At 63.5% G+C, this 18433-nt stretch overlaps 1 protein-coding gene across 1 annotated transcript; it reads right to left on the bottom strand.

Moving 5' to 3' along the window:
• Positions 1 to 1427: 1427 nt before the first annotated feature.
• On the bottom strand, positions 1428 to 3009 carry ANKRD9 (ankyrin repeat domain 9). The gene is made up of 2 exons (XM_040975530.1): positions 2635 to 3009; positions 1428 to 2547 (listed from the first exon to the last, which is right to left on the bottom strand). Exon 2 carries the CDS (start codon positions 2481 to 2483, stop codon positions 1512 to 1514), a length of 972 nt encoding a protein of 323 aa, XP_040831464.1. The 5' UTR covers positions 2484 to 2547; positions 2635 to 3009; the 3' UTR covers positions 1428 to 1511.
• Between the last annotated feature and the right edge of the window lie 15424 nt (positions 3010 to 18433).

The following is an 18433-nucleotide window of genomic DNA, read 5'->3' as shown; positions in this document are numbered from 1 at the left end:
GTGCTCAGGAGGAGGAGGGCCGAGAATCCCCAGCAGGGCCCCACATGCCACGTGTGGGCCTGACAGGAGCCCCTGGGACGCAGGCAGTGGCAGGCATGTGAGGGTGTCACAGCACGGCAGGCCCATGCATTGTGGGTGCAGTCCTTGTAAATGTGTAAGGAATGAGGCAGGCAGTGTCAGCAATGGTGGCCCCCGACTGGGCAGCACCCCCAGGGACCTGTGGACGGGCACTGCTCCAGTCAGCCATGAGGCTCCCCGGGACACCGAGGCTCACCCTGTGGCCAGCAGCCATTCAAGGGGTACCCCAGTTCAGACCTTTTGTATCTTGAATTTGAGCCATGTGAATGTGTTGCTCCATAAAGAAAAGGCTGCCTTTCAGTGACTCTGTGGGGTCTGTATTTTCTAACACTTTGATTCAGTCTCACACCAGTGAGACCAGAGCCCTGGCCTGTGGACGTGGTCTCATCTCTCAGATGTCAGTCTCCACCTGACAGAGCCCCGTGGCCTGTTGGACCAGGGAGGGGGGGACTTCCCAGACGAGGCCATCAGCCAGCACCTCCCTGCTCTTCCTCTGGCCAGCTGCTACCAGATAAGACACGGCCAGCTTATCTCCCTGCACCATTCCCCCAGCAGGCAGCCCTGTGAGTCAACACGAGTTGTGCTGGGAACCCAGCTCACGCTGAAGTCCCAGGCCAGACCTCAGCTCCTCACTGTCCCCTCGGCAGCTCACTCAGCTGCAACGAGGCACCCCAGGCTGCCCTCCTGCCCGCCCTGCCCCTCAAGGGTCCACCCAGTCACCAAGGGAATGGTGTATGCAGTCACACCCAGAGCCGCTTCCGGCCACTCCAACCCAGCCCGACTCTCGGCTGGTGCCCTGCAGCCACCCAAGCCCTTGCCCTGCCTCTGCCGGCAGGGACCCTTCATGCTGTGGGTGGCAGTACCTCCTCAGCAGGCCTTTCAAGGACCCCCAGGGCAGCCACTGCCCCTCAGTCACCCCACCCAGGGCTGGGCACATCAACCAGACTAGCAGACCTAGGCTGCACTGTCACTGCAGGAGGCGGGGCTACAGCCGCCTAGGATCCCATCGCCTACCACAGCATGCTGGGTGCAGGGACAAGAACTGGTCAGAGGCCAGCTGGGATTATACCCCAGCTCCGCGGGGCCGCACAGGCCTGGCCAGGCGCTAACCCAGCAGGACATTCACAAGGCCCTAAATGCTGACCATGCAGGTGCGCCTGCAGGCCGCAGAGCCTGCTGTCCTGGTGCCAGCTCCCACCGCTGCACCTGCCGCTCCTGCTCTCAGCTGTCACCCCTCAGGCAGTCCTGTTGCCAGGCTCTCACCAAAGACACGAGACTGGTCGTCACCTGTCCAGCTCAGGACACTGCACCCTCCCACGGAGCACAGGCGCACACAGGAGGCCAGCTGTGTCAGACATCCATATATGTAAAGTGCCAGATACAGCGCCTTGAAAATAGTTTTGTCCCCAACTGGGTCCATGGGGATCCCTGTCCTACCCCTTGCCCGTGAGGTCCAGGGGCTGCAAGAAGGGTGGAAGTGGCAGTTCATCCAGGGCCTCGGGGAAGCGGCCCGGGGAGATGGCCGTAACCAGCACCTGCATGGCACGCGCGAAGAGCGAGGGCGGCGCCAGCCCCGCCAGCCACTGGAACTTGTCCTCACCGAGCAGCCGCTGCCAGCGAGGCCTGTCACCCAGCAGCTCGCGGCGGGCCGGGCCCGCTGCGCCCGCGGGCGTGTAGAGCGCCAGCAGGTCCAGCAGCAGCAGGCGCCGCTGCCGCGGCTCCCCGGACACCGCCGAGGGCGCTGCGGCCGCGGGGACCCCGGGGGAGGCCGCGGCTGCCGTCCCCGCGTCGCGGCCCAGCTGGCGCAGCAGCAGCTCGAGGGGCGTGAGGCCGCCCCCGTCGCGCAGGCCGGGCGAGGCGCCGTGGCCCAGCAGCAGGAAGAGGCACTCGGGGCGCGCCAGCTCGCAGGCCACGTGCACCGACGTGCCGCCGCCCTCCACGCGGCTGCAGCCGCGCCGGTCCAGCAGGCGCGCGCGCTCCTCGGCCGGGAAGTCGCGCACGGTGCGCAGGATGCGGCGCAGGATGCCCACGCGGTTGTAGCGCACGGCCAGCGCCACGTGCGGCCCCGGCGCGGCGCAGCAGCGGAAGCCGGCGCTGGGTGGGGCCAGCGCGCGGCGCGGGAACGTGGCCAGCAGGTGGTGCGCGTAGGCCTGGTGGTCGTGCACCAGCGCGTAGAGCAGCGCCTCGGAGGGCGAGTAGGCGGCCGCGCGGCCGCGCTCGTCCCAGTGGAAGGCCTCGCTGGCACGCATGTCCTCCAGCAGCCACACGGGCAGCAGGTCGCGCACGGCCTGGTAGAAGGCGAACGACGACTTGCGGCACTGCTTCTGCGCCCGCGAGCGCGCCGCGCCCGCACCCTCGGGCCCGCCGTCCGCTCCGGCCCCGGGCCGCCGCGCGTCCCACGGCATGCTGGACGCCGGCCTCACGGCATGGGCTCCGCGGCGACGTCGACGACCGGCACGGCGCACGCACCTGCGGGCACAAGGCGCACGGTGAGCGGGCCCCCGGTGCCCGGCCCGCGGCCCCCCACGGGGACAGCTGGCCCGGGGCAGCCCTTACCTGGGTCCCGCCCCGCGCACGGCCTGGACAGCCGGCCCCGCGGATGTGGCTCGGTCACCTTCCCCCGCAGAGCCTCAGCTTCCTCATCTGGAAGACAAGGAGAGGGCGGTGACCTTCCCCCACGGCCCCCAGGCCGCCCCACGCCGCAGCGCGGACACGCCGGGCCAAGGTCAGTCCCCACGACGCGGCACAGCCGGCCCAGGGCCACCTGCGCGCAGCGGCCGAGCCGCAGGGTCCGCCCGACTCGCCGGTCGCAGGGGCCACACGCACGGGCGAGCGGCCGCCCCGTAACCGCAGGCCGCGGCCTCCCGTGGTGGGCACGCGTGGGGCGCCCGGCGGGTTACGTCAAGTTCGGCCGTCCCGCGTCACTGGGCAGTCACGGCCGCGCTCCGCGGGTGGGGGCGGCGCGGCTCCCGGGGGTTCAGCCCGGGGTCCCCGCGCGGCTCCGGGGGGCTCCCCGGCGGCTCACCGGAGGCTCACCGGCGGCGCGGACGTTGGGCGGCGGGCCGGGCCCGCGGCGGGCGCCGGGCGGCGCAGTGCGGCCCGGGCCGGGCAGGACCGCGGGACCGTCCGCCGCCGCCATTGGCCCGCACCGCCGGCCCCCGCCGCCGCCCATTGGCCGCCGCGCTGCACCATTGTTACGTCACCGCCCGCGGGCGGGGCGCTCGGCGGGACCCGCGGAAAAGTTCGGGGAAACTTGAGGGGGCGGGGCATAGCGCGCTGGGCGTGGCTTGTGCAGAGGCGTTGAGCGCGGAGGGGAGGGGAGATGGGCGTGGTTTTATGCGGACGGGAGGGTCTCGGAGCGAGGGGCGGGGCAAGGCCGGGGCGTGACTCCGCGCGGAGGGGCGGGGCCTGGCGGGTGGACAACCTGGACCGCTGTCCTGCTCGGCCGTCGCCTGTGCGCGTGCGCGGACGGCCCCACGGGCCGAGCTGGAGTTCACACGCCTGCGGCCGGCAGTGGTGTGGCTGCCCCAGCTCGGAGTGGGCTTGCCCGCCGCCGTGGAGGTGTCCTGCCGGCGAGGACGGCGGCGGGAAAGCCCCTGCCCGCACAGCCCCGGAAGGGGCAGCGATTGCTGGGCCAGGGCGCAGCCCGCCTGCCCGGGTCCCCGCCCTGCTGCGTCTCCGGGTGCCCGGGCTGGCAGGTCCAGCTCTGCCGGCTCCCCGCGGGACAGAGGTGCGTCCACGGCCAGCAGCAGAGGGCCGCCTTCCCAAAGTCATGCTGACCCCTTTTTCCCAGCGCTTGCGGGTCCCGCGCAGGGAACTTTCCAGAAAGAGCACACAGCGGTGGAGATCAGCCGGCCTGCCCCGTCCGGTGGCCCAGGCTGGACCTGGGGACGGAGGTGGAGGGGGCCGGTGATCCCCCGGCGTGCTGCGGGGACCGCAGCCACCCTGCCGGCCCCACCGGAGCCTGGTCCAGGTCGGGGGGCGCTGGGGCTGAGCCTGAGCGGGCAGACAGCATCTGGCTGTGCCCGCCGAATGCCAGCCACTTCCCCGGGCTCCCTAGCCCCTGTCTGAGCACCCCTCTCCTCTGCTCCACATGGCACCCCCTCCTGCCCTCCCCTGTGAGAGGGCTCCAGTGTTAAAGCAGTGCAGTCACTTCACACCCCGCCCCGGACACCTGCCACCCAGTGCCCCATGGTTCCTGCCCCGGGGTCTGGAGCAGAGGAAGCTGGGCTCGCTGGGGGACAGCGGCGGTGGGCACACGGAGGAACCCAGGGGTCTGTGAGCGAGAACAGCTGGGGAGGCCCGCTACAGTTCTGCCTGAGCACCCAGCCCCTGGGCAAGCCACTGACGGTGACCATGGCCACTGGGGGCTGGGGGAGCAGAGAAGGGGCCCCAGCCGAAGACCCCAGGGTCAGGGGCCTTGCCCTAGGCTCGGGCATGGCTCTGGAGTGAGCAGGGAGAGGGAGGAAGGGGCAGGCGGGTGGAAGACAGCAGCGTGGGCATAATGCGTGTGCAGGGTGGCGTGCAGCTGGCATCCGTGTGTATGCCCAACACGCTGGTATGTACACGAGTGACCAACTGCCCAAATCCCCTTGCCCCATGCGCTGGAGGGATCCACCAAGAGTGGACAGAAAGCAGGCTGCTTCTGCCCCAGAACCACCCTGGCACAAGGCAGCCCCACCCCCGGGGACCTTCTTGTCGCTGCCTAGGACTCCCCAGGGGACATGGACCGGCCCCTGCCAGAGCCTTGCAGCCCCTGGCACCAGACTCTTACGTGGTAGTGTGACCATGGGCCGGGGGCTGGCCATGTGTGCCAATGCCAGGTCCTGCTGTGCCATCTGCGCTGAGTTCTGAGGGCAGAGGGGACCCTGAGGCCAACCCAGGCCACGCAGTCCCAAAGGCAAGCCCCTGTGCTAGCCCAGGGCAGCGGCCAGGGACACCCCGGGTCCCTGCGGCCTGGCCAAGTGACGCAAGGGTGGGTGGGATGGGCCGGGGCGTCCGAGGAGGGGCGGGGTGCTGCCCCCAGCGTCCACTCCGTCCAGCGCAGCGCGCTCCCGGCCCCTGGCGGCCAGGGACGGCGTCGCAGCTCGCTCCCGCAGCCCAAACCCTGGGCGCCCTGGACCCCAACTCTGCATCGCCCTCCCCTGGGCCGAAAGGTGATGGGGCCAGGCCCACGCCGCAGATGCAGACCCCGAGATGCAAGCAGCCTAGCTAGCAATCGGGGCTACTGCTGCTCTGCCAAGCCCAGCATCCCTGCATCCACCCTGGAACCTGCAGGCCTCGGCCATCTGAGCCCAGTGAGAGCCCCCGGAATGCCTCCCTCTCTGCCACCCCTGATCCCATAGGGGGTCCCACTGCCAGGTAAGCGGCATGGCAGCTGGCTGGCTGGGTATTCCATATACATGGCACCTGCGGCTTCACCCCATGGCCACACCTCATACGCCCGAAATGACAGCTGTCAGTGGCCGTCAGCTGATTGCACCAAAATCAACGTGTCTTATTGTTTCACTGCTTTTTTTAAAATATTTATTTTATTTTTATTGGAAAGGCAGATATACAGAGTAGAGGAGAGACAGAGAGGAAGATCTTCCATCGAATGGTTCACTCCCCAGGTGGCCGCAACGGCTGGAGCTGAGCCGATCCAAAGCCAGGAGCTTCTTCCGGGTCTCCCACACAGGTGCAGGGTCCCAAGGCTTTGGGCCGTCCTCGACTGCTTTCCCAGGCCACAAGCAGGGAGCTGGATGGGAAGCAGGGCTGCTGGGACCAGAACTGGTGCCCATATGGGATCCCTGTGTGTTTAAGATGAGGACTTTAGCCGCTAGGCTGTCGTGCCGGTTCCCAAAGAAAAGGCCCATGAGTGGCCACAGAAAGCAGCTGAGCAAGGGCCAGGGCTGGAGTGAAGAGGGGCCAACAGTGAAAAGGCTCCCAGGACCTCGGCAGGCCTGGAATTAGGACATTCCCCCAGTTGGGAGGAATTTGTGGTGTGGCAACATGACCCCAATAGAACTGCCAGAGAGGTGCAAGCCACCAGGCCCTCTATGGACCCTGGCGTTGCCGAGCCATGCCACACCTGCCAGCCACCAGTCCAAACCTAGGGGTGCGTCTGGCTAAGCTGCCCTTTGCTGCATTTTGTAAGATTTATTTATCTGAAAGAGATGGCTAACTCACTCCTCAGAGGACCATAATGGCCACAGCTGAGCCGATCCGAAGCCAGGAGCTTCCTCTGGGTCTCCCATGTGGGTGGCAGGCCAGACACCTACACCATCCTGCTCTGTTCTCCCAGGCTCGTGAGCAGGGATCTGGAGGGGAAGTGGAGCAGCCTGGACATGAACCTGTGTCCATGTGGGATGCTGGGACCACAGCTGGGGCATAGCCACAGCCCCTGAGCTGTCCCTCCCAACTCCAGCATCCCGTTTAGGCACCGATTTCAGTCTTGGCTGCCATGCTTCTGGTGCAGCTCCAGGCTAGTACAGCTGACAGAGCAACAGGACACCCCTGCTGCCCTGGCCCCTGCGCCAGTGTGGGAGACCCAGACGGGGCTCCCAGCTTCGGCCTTGCCAGGGGAGGCCAGCTGCTGTGGGCATTTGGAAGGTTGCTCACTTCATCTTAGCCCAGAACCCCAGCTGGGGGCAGCCGGGTGCCAGGAGCCATCTCCTGTTGTGAATGCCCGCTTGTCCAGGTCAGCGCCCCAAGGCTGGTTACTCCCGTAACAAGCGCAGGGCCCCAGGAGGCGCACACAGTGTCTTGATTAGGCAGCCCATCAGGGCAGTTAGGATCCACTGGGAAGCGGAGGAGGGTGTGGACAGCCAGATGAGCCTAGAGCCAGAGGCCCCCTCAGGGTCACCCCCCACACCCTGGTGGTCAGAGACTGACCATGCAAGGTGCCCAGGCCCCCATGCAAGGCTAGGAGCAGCACTAGAGCTGAAGCCCTCGTGGGGGTTCCCTGGGTCACAAAGGGGGACTGGGGAGAGACCTGGGCTCCCCTAGCAGCACCTCTGTGCCCCAGCTATCAGGACAGGGCCCCACACCTTCCACTGTCACATTTGGGGTTCAGAGGACAGGTCAACACCCTGAGATCGTCTACGTGTTTATTATTGGTATTTAGGACGAAGGAACCAATAGCACCTCCTCCACGGAGTTGCCTCCCCATGGGAGCCTCGGGAGCCCGGGCTGGGAGCAGAAACTTGCTCCTGGTCTCTCACAAGGCTGGTCAAGGCCCAATCGCTGGAACTGGCCTCAAGCCCGGGCACCTCCACGGGGATGTGGGCGCCTGAGCCTGAGGCCAAGCCCGGGGCAGCCCTGGTGGGGACTGTGCTCCCCCTGCAGTCCCCCGCCGGGCCCCTAGAGGGCGCCGCCCACCTGCGCACGCCCAGGCCTCACCCGCCCAGAAGTCAGAAGCTCCGGCATCCGGGGACTGCGTGGGTGGGGCAGCCTGCTCCTCCCGGCCGATTGGGCGGCACAGGGGCACCTGACCAGCGGGGAGCCCACCCATACGCTGGCAAGAGACCTATGGGGCGGCCGGGCTGCGGCAGAGCCACTCAGATGCCTCCTGGGGTCCGGGAGCCATTGGTCCTGGAACCTGGGCTCCTGGCCAGCTGAGGGGAACAGGGAATGGCAGCCCGGAGCCCTGGAGGGGCAGGAGAACGGCGAGGGGCCTGGCCCCCAGATCTCAAGCCCAAGGAGTTCGTGCTGGCCACTGGTGATGCATTCTGCCCTCCACGGCACTGCGACTCTGTGCTCGCTTGGGTGGCGCCCATGCTGCTGAGACCAACACGGGGTGTGTAGAACCTGCTCCCACTGTACACCTGCGTGGCCCATCGCCTAGGGCGCCCAGAGTCAGGTGCTGTGGAATAGTAGTCAGCCCTGAAAAAGGAAGGCCATCGTGACGGGGGGTAGAGGCAAAAGAGTTCTGGGGTGTACCCTCCCCCCCCAACACAAAGGCTGGCAGGGCAGTCTGCCTTATTGGGTGTCCCCCCCAACATGGGCAGCGGGGAGCTTCCAGGTGCACCTGGAGAGCACCCGGGCCTGGGGCCACTTTGGCCTCAGTCCCTCCTCCTGCACCACGGAGCAGGACCCGCCCAGGGGCCTTGCACAGTCTCCAGGGCTCGGCCTGCAGCAGGACCTGCTGTCCCCGCCCAGGGGCCTTGCACAGTCTCCAGGGCTCGGCCTGCAGCAGGACCTGCTGTCCCCGCCCAGGGGCCTTGCACAGTCTCCAGGGCTCGGCCTGCAGCAGGACCTGCTGTCCCCGCCCAGGGGCCTCTGCCGTTGTGGAAATGTTGCTGGGAGAGTTCCAAAGGCTTGTGCTGCACCTGCCAGTTGGGGAGAAAGTCCTGGCCACAGCAGGCTCAGTGGGGACTCTGAGAACAAAAGGAGGGGTCGGCTGGACTGTGGCCAGCCGGGGGACAGGGAGGAGTGTGGCAGTGGGGTGCTAGCTCCTTCCCCCACCCCACCCCGAGCCCTGGAGGTCCTTATCTCCCAGTCCCAGTGCAGGGCCAAGAGTAGCAAGACCGCTGTTCCACCTGACCTCAGGCTGGAGAGGGGGGTCTGTGCTGGTCCCCCGGTCCAGCCCGTGCCTCCCCATCAGCACATCTCCTGGCTGGCACCCGGGGGAGCCTCCTGGAAGGTGCCCTCATGGGTGGGGACCCGTGAGACTCTACCCCCTCCCTCCGTGCTACTGCTACTGTCATTATCACCTGGGTGAGACTGCTGGTGAAGCAGGTCAGAGGCTAGGGCACCTGCACCCCCAAGAGGCGTCCAGGGGTGCTGCAAGACCTCCCGGCTCCTTAGCCACATACCCCAGGGAGCAGCTAGGGCGAGCACAAGCTCTGAAGATGTTTAGAGGGGTGGTGACAGTGCCAGCAAACCGTGAGCGTCCCAGCCACAACTCTGTGTGTGGCCTGTTGGTGTCAGGCTGGGGTGTTACTGTGGAGAGCAGAGTAGGCTGTCACAAAGCTCTCAGCGTGCTTCGGGGCCGGGGTCCGAGAGACCCCAGGGCAGCCAGGGCTCCAAGCGGCTCTAAGAAAGAGCTCCAGGCCTTGGGCCAGTAGCCATGGCCTGAGTCTCGGCTCCTGTGCACATGGCTGTGTGACCCCAGACCAGGAACTCACCCTCTCTGTGCCACCCCTGTTCTCCATGATACGCACGGCACTCGGGCACGCCTGCTGAGGCACAGCTGCCAAGGCCCAGGAGCAGACGCCAGGCCTTTCGGCTGCCCGTACCTGTGCCTTGCTGTGGGCCACTTGGCTTCTGGGGTCCTCCCAGGGCTGGAGAAAGGCATGACCCCCTGGGGGCAGCAGGGACAGGACAGGCAGGGCTAAGGGCCCTGGGCTTTGAGACCTGAGGCAAGGGGCAAGCCACCCTCAAGCCCCAATCTTGGGGAGTCCCTAATGTGGGGGAGGCAGGGATAGCTCCCCACCCCAGAACGGAACCTGAAGCTCCATCTCTGTAGCATCCTCAGGGCTCATTGTGTTTTTTTTCAGTGGGGGCTGGCCCAAAGTTAGGCCACTGGTCCTGGCTCACTGGTGCCAGGTGGGATTCCTGCCAGGCTGTGAAAAGTGACTGCTGCGAGTAGCAGTGGGGGTGGTTTTTATCCATGTAGACACGTCAGGAGGATGCAAGGACTGCCCCGTGGACACAGCTGCCCAGGTGTGCATGCCCCACCTGTGACCAGCATGAACGAGGGACTAGCAGTGAGGGCGAGGAGGCAGGTAGGGAAGAGATGCTGAACTGTGAGCAGGGGCATGACCGCGCACGTGTGCGGCCCAAGCCCTGCCCCTTGTGCACAGCTAACTCAGGTTCGCAGCTGAGGACCCTGCCAACTGGGACTACCCAACATGGCTGCAGGTCCCTGCTCCCATCATGCACCTCACGTCATTATGACCAGATCCCTTATGGGCGCTGGTTCTAATCCCGGCAGCCCACTTCCCATCTAGCTCCCTGCCTGTGGCCTGGGAAAGCAATAGAGAATGGCCCAAAGCCTTGGGACCCTGCACCTGCAGGGGAGACCTAGAAGAAGCTCCTGGCTCCTGGCTCAACTCTGGCTGTTGCGCTCACTTGGGGAGTGAGCCAGCAGAAGAAAATCTGTCTATAAAATCCGTCTTTCCGATAAAAATAAATGAATCTTAAAAAAAAAAAAGCCTGCTGGAGACCTTTTCATTCCCTTGCCTGAGTGTGTGCTGTCCCTTTAAGTAAATCTTGCTTCGCAGCTCCAGGTTATCTAGTGTCTTTCTGGAATTCTCGCCTGGAGAGGAGAGCCTGGGAGCTTCTTCAACAGCCTTAGACCACGTGGACAGGAAGCCCATCCCAGGGCGCAGGGCTGGCCTGGGCGAGGGGGCCAAGCCCTGAGGTGGGCACACTTGTGGGGCAGGCCTCAGGCCGCTGTGCACTGACTCAGGCTGAGCTTAGGGGACCCGCATCCAGCCGTGCTCCCAGTCCCACCAGGACCGGGACTTTTCAGGTTGGAGTCAGGTGTCTCAAGACCCCTTCTCCGCCCGGTCCAGCCCAGTGAGCAGCCTGGCTAAGGTGGAAACCAGGCAGGTAGGACACCTGCTCTGCCCCTCCCCCACAGCTGACACCCACCCACGCACACGGTGTCCTGGCTGCACAGGCAGAGGGGCAGCTGGGGCCGGGGCACTTCCTTTCTCCACAGGCCATGGCTATGCTGGGCAGGGGCCACCCCAGCTATCTGGAACCCAGGATTCAGCTGAGAGGTCACTGGCCAGTCCAGCATCTAGTCTCGCCCAGGGCCTACCAAGGCCTCTGGCTAAAGACATCCAGACCCTAGGCGTACCCCATGGGTAGGGGGTGGGTCCCAGGCCTGGACCCCTTGAAACCTGGTGACTTTGGGTAGAATGGAGAAGTCTGTCACCAGAGCAGAAATGGGGTGGCGCCACAGGGCATTGCCTAGGCAGCCATCTTCTCCCTAGAGCAGGTACTCATCCCTAGAGCAGGTGTCATCATGGGTGATGCCAGGGGCCGCCCATGAGGGACTTGGTCCCCACAGGCAACTGGACCTGCCCAGCCAGGCCGAGGCCTGGGGTGGGGGAGTGGAGAGAGGCTGGGGGTTCCAGAGAAACAAGCCCAGGTCCCTGGGGGCTGCCCTCTAGTTCCTAAGAAGGGACGGGAAGAGCCCTGGCCAGCTGGCACCCAGGCTCCCCTGCCCTGGGGCTCAGGACCCAGAGTGCACCTGCTCCGTGCCTCCCTAGGCGAGAGGAGGAAAAAGCCTGGGACCTGCCCAGAGCACCGTCCCATGGGGCCGGGCAAGGCAGCCCCGCCTATCATCCACACTGGGAACAGGAGGCCAGCAGGTCTGCGTGGGGACCCAGGCCCCATGGTGCCACCTCCAGCCCCCCACCCCATTATCCCTGCATTGTCAGCTGCTGTTAGGAACAGGAACGCCTGGGAGGCTGTGGGAGAGGGCGGCTCACTGCCTCCAGGCTCTGGGTCTGAGGGACCCCGGACTTCCAGAGGTGTGGCTCGGAGTGCATCCCCTCGAGGGCCCCCCTCAACTCGTCAGCGCTGGGAAGGGGAGGGGGGCTGCAACTGGGACACCGCCAGGTGGGGAGCACTGCTGAGGGGTCCGGACGAAGGGGGCCCAGATCCCCAGGGGTGCTGTGGGCTCAGCTGGAAGAAGGCCGGAAGCAAGGAGGAGGCGCTGCTGCTCCCCTGGCCAGGGGTCCTGTGTCCCCAGGCAGCCTTCACTCTGCGCTGTGGATGCTGCTGGGAGCGCTGAGTCGGCCTCCGTCCCTGTGCGCACACTGTCACCACATACAGCTACCCTCACACTCACCCATATGCTCATTCACGCTCACCAACACACCCTCACTCTGAGATGCTAGGAGAGAGCAGGGCAGCACCTGCCCCCATGCAGCCCGCTCTCCCTTTCCGGGACCCTGAGCCAGAACAGGGCGGGAACAGGGCTGTGTGTGTCAGAGGGCGGAGGGAGGCTGGTGGGTGTGGTTTGGGCTGTGGTCACACCCTGGCCTCCAGACCCCACCCAGGCTCACACCCCGGATGTGGCCTACCTTGGGACAGTGGCCTGAGGCGGCTTATGAAGTCTGAGTCCCACCTGTGGCTGAACCCCCTCCCGGGCCGGTCCGACCTGTCTGCCCAGCACCCTGCCCTGAGTCCCCTGCGGCCAGTGCCTGCTCCTCCAGGGCCACCAGACCTGCAGCCGTCCCCAGGCCCCTGAGAGCAGGGTGAGCCTCCTGCCGGCTGGCTTCCCAGCCTCTCCAGTCCTTCTCAAGTCTGTTCCCCACCCCCAGTGCTGGCCTGCCTTCTTCCCCATCCCTCCAGGCTCCACTCAGTCCCACCTGCTGAGCCTGAGAGAGCAATTTAACACCTCTGGGCCTGCCTCAATTTCCCTGGGTAACCAGACTGTCACACAGCACGGTGCTCCCTAGCTCAGTGGGGCGGTTCCTCTCCCCACCCCCACCCCACAGGGAAAGCATCGAGGGCTGGGGCTGGGGGTGGGCAGCTGGGCACACTCCCCCACTCCAGCTGCCACTACCATGCCCCCGCCTACACACACACACTTGGGCACACACAGCCAGCCCAGCTCCGGCTACGCATGACCAATGCAAGGGCCCTGGCCTCAGCTTCTCAGTCTAGGAAATGGGCCAATTCTGTTCAGGGCGCACAGTTCTGTGGGTCCCAGAGAAGACAGAAAGGCCGGGCCTACCTGCCTCCCTGGGGGGCTGCTACAGCACTCAGCCCACAGGTAGCCCCACGGGGAAGCAGGCGTGGGGGAATTAAATCGGGGCAGCCCCCATTCCCCCCCCAACCTCTCTTTGGCTTCACACGCAAAGGTCCATTGGCCCATTTCCCAGACAGTAAGCAAGGTGAGGGGGCTAGGCCTCAAGGTCTGCGTGCGCACACACACCGAGAACCCGCCCTAGCAGGCCCACCTTGTCCTGGAAGCTCCTCACTGGTGACTCACCTCCACGGGAGTGGGATGGGTGCGTTGTTTATGGTGCCTGAGGCGCTGGGACCACGTGACTGCCCCTTGCTCGGCTCCAGGCACGGCTGGCCACCTGTGGGACCTATCCTGTAGCCTGTTTCCCCACCCTGGGCTCTGCATGGGAGAATCTTCTGGAACAAAGCAGGAGTGCCCGCTGAGGGGTGCCCTGCCTTTGTACCTCGCAAGTGCAGTGGGTGGGTACCACCCTCCCAGGTCCGGGAGAGGGCCTGAGGTGTTCCTTGGGAAGTGGGGGCAGCAGCAGCAGGTCCCCAGAAAGCCAGGTGAGGCCATGGGACAGTCAGAGCAGGGTTTCAGCCCCCGTGATGTACTGTGAGGGCCAGCGGCCTCCCAGCCTGCTCTGCTGGCTGTAGGGATTGGGCTTTGAGCTGCAGGCCATGACAAGTCTTGGGTTCCAGGTACTCCACAGCCGTGGTTCCTGTCCTTAGCCCAAAGTGGCAGTCCGGGAAGCTGGTTGCAGAGAGAGAGAGAGAGAGAGAGAGAGAGAGAGTGTGTGTGTGTGTGTGTGTGTGTGTCTGGATCTACAGCCCCTGACACACTGTTAGGTGCAAGGGTGCCTGAGATCTGTGGGCAGGGGCAGAGTGCTGCTTAGGGAGCCCAGGTCCCCAAGGACATCCCTGGGGGTTCCTGAGAGCTTGGCTGGCCAGCTGGGGCATCCTGGCTCCAGGGGTAGGCCCAGGATCTATGTGAAGAAGACTACAGGCCTCACGCAGCCCTGGGCAGCTGCCAGCGGCACGGAGAAGCCCCATGGGGCCTGGGAAGACAGGACAGGCCACTTCCTCGTGCAGCACCCTGAGCAACCTGGCGCGGGTTGGTACAGTGGACAATGAAGTCAGGCCTGGCAGACGAAGAGGCCACGTGTCGGCAGGGTCGTCCTCTGTTCTGGCAGGAAGCCGTGCGGAAGGATTCCCCAGGAGGTGCCACAGCTGGGTAATGAGCAGAACTGCCGGCGGGGTGGGGAGGACTGGGGTGTGGGGGATCCCTGCTCCGCCATGTCTCAGGCCGTTGGGCAGCGACTCCACTGGAGAGCAGGCCAAGGACCCCAGGTCTCGGTGGGGGTCGCAGGAAGTGGGTGGTGAAGGATGGGCAGGGCAGGTCACAGAGAGCCCCGTGTGGGGTGGGGGGGAGGCCCAGGCAGTGGACGGAGGGAGGAGCTGGGCTAACTGGGGGGAAAGCCCCACCGGTGTGTACACGCTGGGCCGGCCGAGCAGGGTCCCCTAGAATAGCGGGTGCAGTGGTTACGGTATGAGCCCAGGTGTTCCCCAGAAACCTTCAGTCAGCAGTCTTGTGTGACTAGCAGGTGGGCATTCAGGGTTTAGGGGTTGACAAACAAGCCCGGAGCCAGCCCCGGTGTCTTCCCACATGGGAAACTGGTGCTCATATGGAATGCCAGCACCACAGACAGAATCAGCCTACTGGGCCACAGTGCTGACCCCTCTTTGTTTTTTGGCAAGCATTTATTTATTCCTTTATGTGAAAGGCGTACGAGTGGCAGGCGCCGCAGCACTTGGACCTGGCTGGGCAGCCGAGCCCGCAGTCTGTGGAGGTGTGCAGGCACTGTAAGCAGTGGCCTAGCCCACTGTGCCACATCTCTGGCCCCCGTTGGCCTTCTCAACTTCTGCCAATGGCGTGTGTGTTGACTTTGAGCTACTTGGATAAAAGTACATGCTAATGAGAAGAGAAGGGGGGTACCCAGGGTCAGCAGGGTAGCTCAGGGACCCGGCTGAGGGAGGGGCGTCCGTTTCTAAGGGCAGCTGTGGGGGAGGGTAACCAGACCTGCCCAGAAGAGGCGGCTGGAAGGACTGGGGCACAGTGAGCCCTCTCCAGGGACCCCGCAGACATAGTGCTGGGGGAGATTGTGAAGGCTCTAATCAGCCTTTGTTTTAATGAATATTTTACTATTTATATTTGAAAGGCAGAATACAGAGAGGAGAAACAGATCTTCCATCCACTGGTTCAGCTCCCCAAGTGGCTGCAGTCGGCAGAACTGAATCAATTGAAAGCCAGGAGCTTCTTCCAGGTCTCCCACGTGAGCTCAGAGTCCTAAACACCTGGGCCATCTTCCAGAACTTTCCCAGGCCATTAGCAGGGAGCCGCACTGGTAGTGGAGCAGCCAGGACGCTGGCCAAGCCTGTGGCCCTCTCCTCTTCCTGTTTTGCTGTGGTGTTAATCGTTGGCAAAGACCAGGAGGTCTCGGTCGCTTCCCCAGCTGGGAACCTAACAAGTGCAGAAAGTTCTGAAATGCGAAAACCCGGGGGCTGGAGGAAAGGCAGGGCTGGGAGAATGCAGGGCCTACACCCACCAATGGCCTCCTGCCCCTGGCTCTCTGGGTCAGGGTGGGGCCCTGCCAGCCTCCAGAGCAAGGCCCCGCAGCTGGCTTCCCGTGGAGGCCGTTGGCAGGCCAACAGGCTAAGCCCAGGGCCTCTGAGTACCTAAGTGTAAGGAGGAGACTAAGGCTTATGGGACACAGCTCGCCCTTGCGAAATACCACAGCCGGCTTGCTTACTTTAAAATGCTGCTTGCTTCACTCATAATTGCCCCAAACTGGAAGCAGCCCAATTACCCTGCCACTGAGTGGCTGGGTAAGCAAAGGGCATCAGGAATGCTGTTTGTGGGGCCTGTGCCAGTGGCTGTCCCACTTCCCATCCAGCTCCCTGCCTGTGGCCTGGGAAGGCAGAGGAGGACGGCCCAAGCCTGGGGACCCTGCGTCCCCATTGGAGACCTGGCTCCTGATGGGCTCAGCTCAGGCTCTTGTGGCCATTTGGGGAGTGAACTAGCTGCTTAGGATCTGTTTCTCTGCATATATCCTCTGTGTAATTCTGCCTTTCATGCAAATAAAAACATCTTTAAAACATAAATAAACTGCTAGTTGCCTCAGTAAATGGACATCACGGTTGCTAAGGAGTCAGCTGGGCACAATGAGGCTGTGACGCATTGGTGGGCGGGAGGAGCGGGCCAGAGAGGCCCGGATAAAGGACATGGGCAGCGGGACCAGGGCCCAGAGGTGGGGGTGGGAGTCGGGAGACAATGAGATTGCCTTGGTCCTTCTCCCTGGAGGATGGGCTGCTGGGGGCAGTGTCAGGTGGGCCGTGAGAAGTTCAGGGGCAAGGTAGCCCCCAGTCTCCTCCCTGGACCTTTGGGGTGTGAAGGCTGAGTCCCAGCCTGCCTTGCCCCTCCTGCCTCAGCCTCATAGAGGAGCAGCTATGAGGTCCTCCAGAAGCTGAGAGAAGTGCAAAGCCCCTCTCTGGACCTAGTAACGATGGCCAGAGCTCGGACAGTGCCGCCAGCCTGACACAGGACCGGAAGCTTCACCCACTCAGCGGCACCTTTGCTCAGGGAGGAGACGCCTCCCATGCCTGCCCACAAGTGGAGGCTGGCTCCAGGCGTGTGTCCTCCCTCTGTCTCCTGCCTGCTTGGCAGCCGAGCCAAGGGACACCCTGAGGCTTCTCCAGGCCTCTCTGCCTCCCTTAGTTAGGAGAGCTTAGCAGTGGCAGGACTGTGAGGAGGCTGCGCCAGCACGGCTGAGCTCCTCACCCGAACGGTACCCAGCCTCAGTAAGAATGGAATCCCAACACAGCTGCCACAGGGGAGCGTCCTAGGGACAACGTGACACAGAGGACAGAATCGGGACTGTCCCTCAGGTCAGCCCTTACGCTGGTTTGATTTTAAAAGTTACTATTTAAAAAAGATTTATTTTTATTGCAAAGTCAGATATACAGAGAGGAGGAGAGACAGAGAGGAAGATCTGTCTGCTGATTAACACCCCAAGTGAGCGCAACAGCTCAAGCTGAGCCAATCCGAAGCCAGGAGCCTCTTCCAGGTCTCCCACCCGGGTGCAGGGTCCCAAGGCTTTGGGCCGTCCTCCACTGCTTTCCCAGGCCACCGGCAGGGAGCTGGATGGGAATCTGGGCTGCTGGGATTAGAATCAGCACCCATATGGGATCCTATCCTGTTCAAGGCCAGGAGTTTAGCCGCTAGGCCACCACACTGAGCCCAAAACATTTACTTTATTTTTTTTTTTGAAAGATTTATTTTTATTATTTTTTCATTGGAAAGGCGGATATACAGAGAGGAAAGACAGAGAGGAAGATCTTCCGTCCGATGATTCACTCCCCAAGTGAGCGCAACGGGCCAATACTATGCTGATCCGAAGCCAGGAGCCTCTTCCGGGTCTCCCACGCGGGTGCAGGTTCCCAAAGCTTTGGGCCGTCCTCGACTGCTTTCCCAGGCCACAGGCAGGGAGCTGGAAGGGAAGCGGGGCTGCCGGGATTACAACCGGCGCCCATATGGGATCCCGGGCGTGCAAGGCGAGGACCTTTAACCACTTGCGCCACCGCGCTGGGCCCCATTTACTTTATTTTTAAGGTTATTTGTTTACTTTTTAATATTAGAAAGGTAGATTTACAGAGAGAAGGAGATATAGAATAAAAGATCTTCCATCTGCTGGTTCACTCCCCAAGTGGACACAATGGCCAGAGCTGAGCAAACCAGGAGCCAGGAGCCTCCTCCAGGTCTCCCAGGCAGATGTATGGTCTCAAGGCTTTGGGCCATCCTCTGCTACTTTCCCAGGCCACAAGCTGGATGGGAAGTGGAGTAGCCAGGGCTCACACTGGTTCCCATATGGGAATCTGGCACTTGGAGGTGAGGGATTGTCCAGTTGAGCCAGTGCAGAAGCTCCTGAAATGGTAACTTTTATGAATATGATTCCCACAGTTTAAAAAAATAAACAAATAAGAAGCAACAGCCCTCCCTGGGTTTGTCACTGACTGGTAATTAACTAGGATACAAGCAGAATGTAATATCGGGACCACTTGTACTGGTGGGCACCTGGCACATGGGCAGGATGCCCCTTGAGGCCCAAGCCCCTGGCTGAGTGTGTGCCTCCTGCAGGGTGGTGGGGAGGGCTCCTCCAGGTAGGTACACAGCTCACATTGAGCTCCTGGTTCCATGATCCAACAGATGACCAGCTTCCTCTCTCACAAATAACAGCAGCAGAAAGCACGCAGACGTCTACAATGTCTCTACACGGCTCCAGGGTCCTGGTACAAAGTTGATATACGGATGTTCGAGGGTGGTCCCTTCTGGGCCCCGGAGCCAGTAGGAAGGCAGGGCCCCGTGCTGCCAGGGCTGTGCCCTGAGCTGCTCACCTTGGCTCCAGAGAAGAGGCCAGTTCTTGCAGTGGGAGACCCTGGGCAGAGGCCACGCCGGGGGTCAGCTGGGTTAGCCTGGCTCCTGACCGGCCCTCCCTCCCACGCACGGGGCCCTTGTCTGCACGGCCAGCAGCAGGGATTGGGGCCACACTGGGACCCACAATCCAGGGCATGGAAGAAAGTGGGCTCCGAGCTGGGTCAAGTCTTTTTGGCAGTCCCAGGTATACTT

This window comes from Ochotona curzoniae, unplaced genomic scaffold, assembly GCF_017591425.1.
Source record: "Ochotona curzoniae isolate NIBS_2020 unplaced genomic scaffold, NIBS_Ocur_1.0 contig_2688, whole genome shotgun sequence".
Lineage (NCBI taxonomy): Eukaryota > Metazoa > Chordata > Mammalia > Lagomorpha > Ochotonidae > Ochotona > Ochotona curzoniae.
This window is presented reverse-complemented; position numbering and strand designations above follow the sequence as displayed.